This window comes from Molossus molossus, unplaced genomic scaffold, assembly GCF_014108415.1.
Source record: "Molossus molossus isolate mMolMol1 unplaced genomic scaffold, mMolMol1.p scaffold_m16_p_10, whole genome shotgun sequence".
NCBI lineage: Eukaryota > Metazoa > Chordata > Mammalia > Chiroptera > Molossidae > Molossus > Molossus molossus.
The window spans coordinates 88691265-88694955 of NW_023425345.1; the positions used below are offsets into that span (position 1 = coordinate 88691265).

At 41.6% G+C, this 3691-nt stretch overlaps 1 protein-coding gene across 1 annotated transcript; it reads left to right on the forward strand.

The window, feature by feature from the left end:
• The first annotated feature begins 1500 nt into the window (after window positions 1–1500).
• On the forward strand, window positions 1501–1632 carry LOC118624668 (thymosin beta-10-like). Its single transcript, XM_036253085.1, has one exon. The coding sequence runs from the start codon at window positions 1501–1503 to the stop codon at window positions 1630–1632; it is 132 nt and encodes a 43-aa protein (XP_036108978.1).
• The last annotated feature ends 2059 nt before the right edge of the window (window positions 1633–3691 follow it).

Sequence of the window (3691 nt, forward strand, 5' to 3'; positions counted from 1 at the left end):
TATCAGATCTGTTTCTTCTATAATGAAGTAGCTTGTGCCCAGCACTCTGCTTTTTATTTTTAAAAATCTCAAGGTTGAAGGTTCCAAAATGGCGGCGGAGTGAGCGGAGCTACACAGACCGTCTCCCAGGACCAACCTGGAATCACAACTATAACACAGACAAATCGACAGGAAAAAGCAACAGAGAAGCAGCTTGCAAGGACCATATAACCAGGGACACTGATTCAATCTTGTTAGGATTGTGGAGGTGTGAGATGGGGGCTGGGAGCCCACAGACAGCAGCGGCCTCAGCTGGGAGCAGCGCCCTCGGGTCACACTCCCAGGCGGCTCCACAGCGCAGCCGGGACAGAGTCTGAAACAGCCACAGCCACTCACCTTGGGCTCCGGCGGAGGGAGGGCGGACTGGACTGGAGCTGTGTGGGAACACTCGGGATTTGGAGGAGGCTCAGAGCTCTTGCTGAATTGCAGCCACGCAGGACGGTGGCCACCTTGCTCCTTCCCAGGGAGCCCCTCCCTTGGAGATTCAACCCCACCCAGGTGAACCATTGAAATGCAAACTGAGGCTCACTAACTACCAGAATCTGCCCCACACTCAGGAAATCCCCTTACACTGGGCACCTGAGGGAGTTTTTCATTCAACTGACAACCCAAAACTCTTCAAGTAACCGCTACTGCTAGCCTCCAGGCAAAAAGCTAGAGGATAACTAAACCATTTCTGGGCTTGCAACTCTATCCAGGAAAGTAAGACTTGACAGTGGTGTTTAACATGGGTCCTCCCTCACTCATCAAAACCCAGGAGAGGGAGCCACAAACAGCAGAACACCAACACCCACAAGGAAAATTTGGCAGGCTCCAAAGCCCACCGTGATAGCCAAAGTGGTGAAACACAGAAACAAAAGCCAAATGAAAGAACAAGAGACCTCTACCGAAAATGAGATAAATGTGGAGCAGTTAGGCAAGTTAACAGAGCTAGAATTCAGAGCCATGAACTTGAGGAAGCTCAACAGCATGAGTAAGAACATAGAGATGTTGAAAATCAACCAATTGAAAATTAAAAACCACCAGGAAGAAATGAAGAATGACATATAAGAAATAAAGAACTCATTGGAAGGTCTAAACAGCAGAGTAAAGGAAACTGAGGACCGGATAAGTGAATTAGAAGATAGGGTAGAAAAAATCAAACAATCAGAAAACCAAAAGGAAAAAACAATTAAAAAACAGGAAGACAGCTTAAGAGAACTGTGGGACAACTGGAAATGTAATAATATTCGCATCACAGGCGTCCCCAAAGAAGAAAAAAATGAGCTAGAGTTAGAGAATATATTCGAAGAAATAGTGATAGAAAACTTCCCCAATTTGGTGAAGGAAGAAGGCATTCAAGTTCAAAAAGCACAGAGAGCCCCAAGTAAGAAGAACCAAAACAGGATCTCTTGCTGCAGCAACATGAGTGGGGTCCATTAACCTGATCAAGGAGCAAAGGCCGAGGACTGTTTTAAGAAAATGGCAGACAAGCCGGACATGGGGGAAGTCGCCAACTTCGATAAGGCCAAGCTGAAGAAGACGGAGATGCAGGAGAACAGCCTGCCGACCAAAGAGATCATAGAGCAGGAGAAGCAGAGTGACATTTCCTAAGAACCTGGAAGATTCCCCACCCCCGTCATATTTGGGATCCCAGTCGTGAGTGGAGAAAAAGCCACCCCACTTACAAGATGGACATGAGTGACAAACTGCACTGTGAACCCGGATACTCCGCGCCCATGCCATCAGCCTGTGGGTCTCTGAGGGGACCCCTCCATTCACCCCCAATTGGACTGCTAAATTCTCCCATTTGCCCTGAGATACTGTAGAAAATTATTTGCATGATTAATGAAAATAAAACACACCTCATGGCAAAAAAGAAAAGAAAAAAAAGAACCAAAACAGGCCCACACCAAGACACATAGTAATTAAAATGACAAAAATTAAAGACAAAAAGAGAATCCTAAAAGCAGCCAGAGATAAGCAACAGGTTACCTACAAAGGAAACCCCATAAGGCTCTCAGCTGACTTCTCACAAGAAACACTACAGGCCAGAAGGGAATGGCATGAAGAAATCAAGGTCATGAAAAACAAGGATCTGAATCCAAGACTACTCTGCCCAGCAAGGCTGTCATTCAAAATAGAAGGTCAAATAAAGAGCTTCCCAGACAAAAAAAAAAAAGCTAAGGGAATACATTAGCACCAAACTAGCACTGCAAGAAATGTTAAAAGGACCGCTGTAATTAGTAGAAGAAACAGGAAGAAAAATATAACCAAACTAAACAAAAATGGCAATAAATAAATACATATCAATAATCACCTTAAATGTAAATGGACTGAATGCTCCAATAAAAAGACACAGAGTAGCTGATTGGATAAGAAAGCATGGCTCATCGATATGTTGTTTACAAGAGACCCACCTCACAACAAAAGACTCACATAGATTGAAAGTGAAGGGATGGAAAAAATCTTCCAAGCAAACAGAAAGGAAAAAAAGCTGGGGTAGCAATACTCATATCTGATAAAATAGATTTCAAAATGAAGGCCATAACTAGAGACAAAGAAGGTCACTACCTAATATTGAAAGGATCTATCCAACAGGAAGATATAACCTTGATAAACATATATACACCCAATATAGCAGCACCAACATATATTAAAAATCTTCTGGAGGACTTCCAAGGAGAAATCGACAGCAATACAATCATAGGAGGGGACTTCAACACCCCGCTCACACCACTGGAAAGATCCTCTAGACAAAAAATTAGCAAGGAAACAGAGACTCTAAATGAAGCACTAGACCAAATGGATTTAACAGATATCTACAGAGAATTATACCCCCAAACTACAGAATTCACATTCTTCTCAAGTGCACATGGGACATTCTCAAAGATAGACCACATGTTAGGGCACAAACTAAGGCTCTACAAGTTCAAGAAGATTGAAATCATATCAAGCATCTTCTCAGATCACAATAACATGAAACTAGACATCAATTGCAACAAAAACATGCAAAGACATCTGAACACATGGAAGCTAAATAGCATGTTATTAAACAATGAATGGGTTACCATGGAGATCAAGGAAGAAATTAAGAACTTCCTGGAAACCAGTGAAAATGAACACACAACAACACAAAATCTATGGGATACAACAAAAGCAGTTCTGAGAGGGAAGTTCACAGCACTACAGGCCTACCTCAAGAAACAAGAAAATTTTCTAATTGACTGTCTAACCTCACAACTTAAAGAATTAGAAAGCAAACAAAAAGAAAACCCCTGAGCAAGTAGAAGGAAGGAAATAGTAAAGATCAGAGTAGAAATAAATGACATAAAGACCAAAAACAAACAATTCAAAGGATCAATGAAACAAAAAGCTGGTTTTTCAAAAAGATAAACAAGATTGATGGACCCTTAGGTAGACTCACCAAGAAACAAAGAGAGAGAACCCAAATGCACAAAATCAGAAATGAAAGAGGAGAAGTAACAACTGATACCGCAGAAATACAAAAGATTGTTAACAAATACTATGAACAATTATATGGCAACAAATTCAACAATCTTGGCAAAATGGACAAATTTCTAGAAACACACAGTCTCCCAAAATTGGACCAGGAAGAGATAGAAAACTTGAACAGACCAATAACAACTAAGGAAATTGAAGAGATGATCAA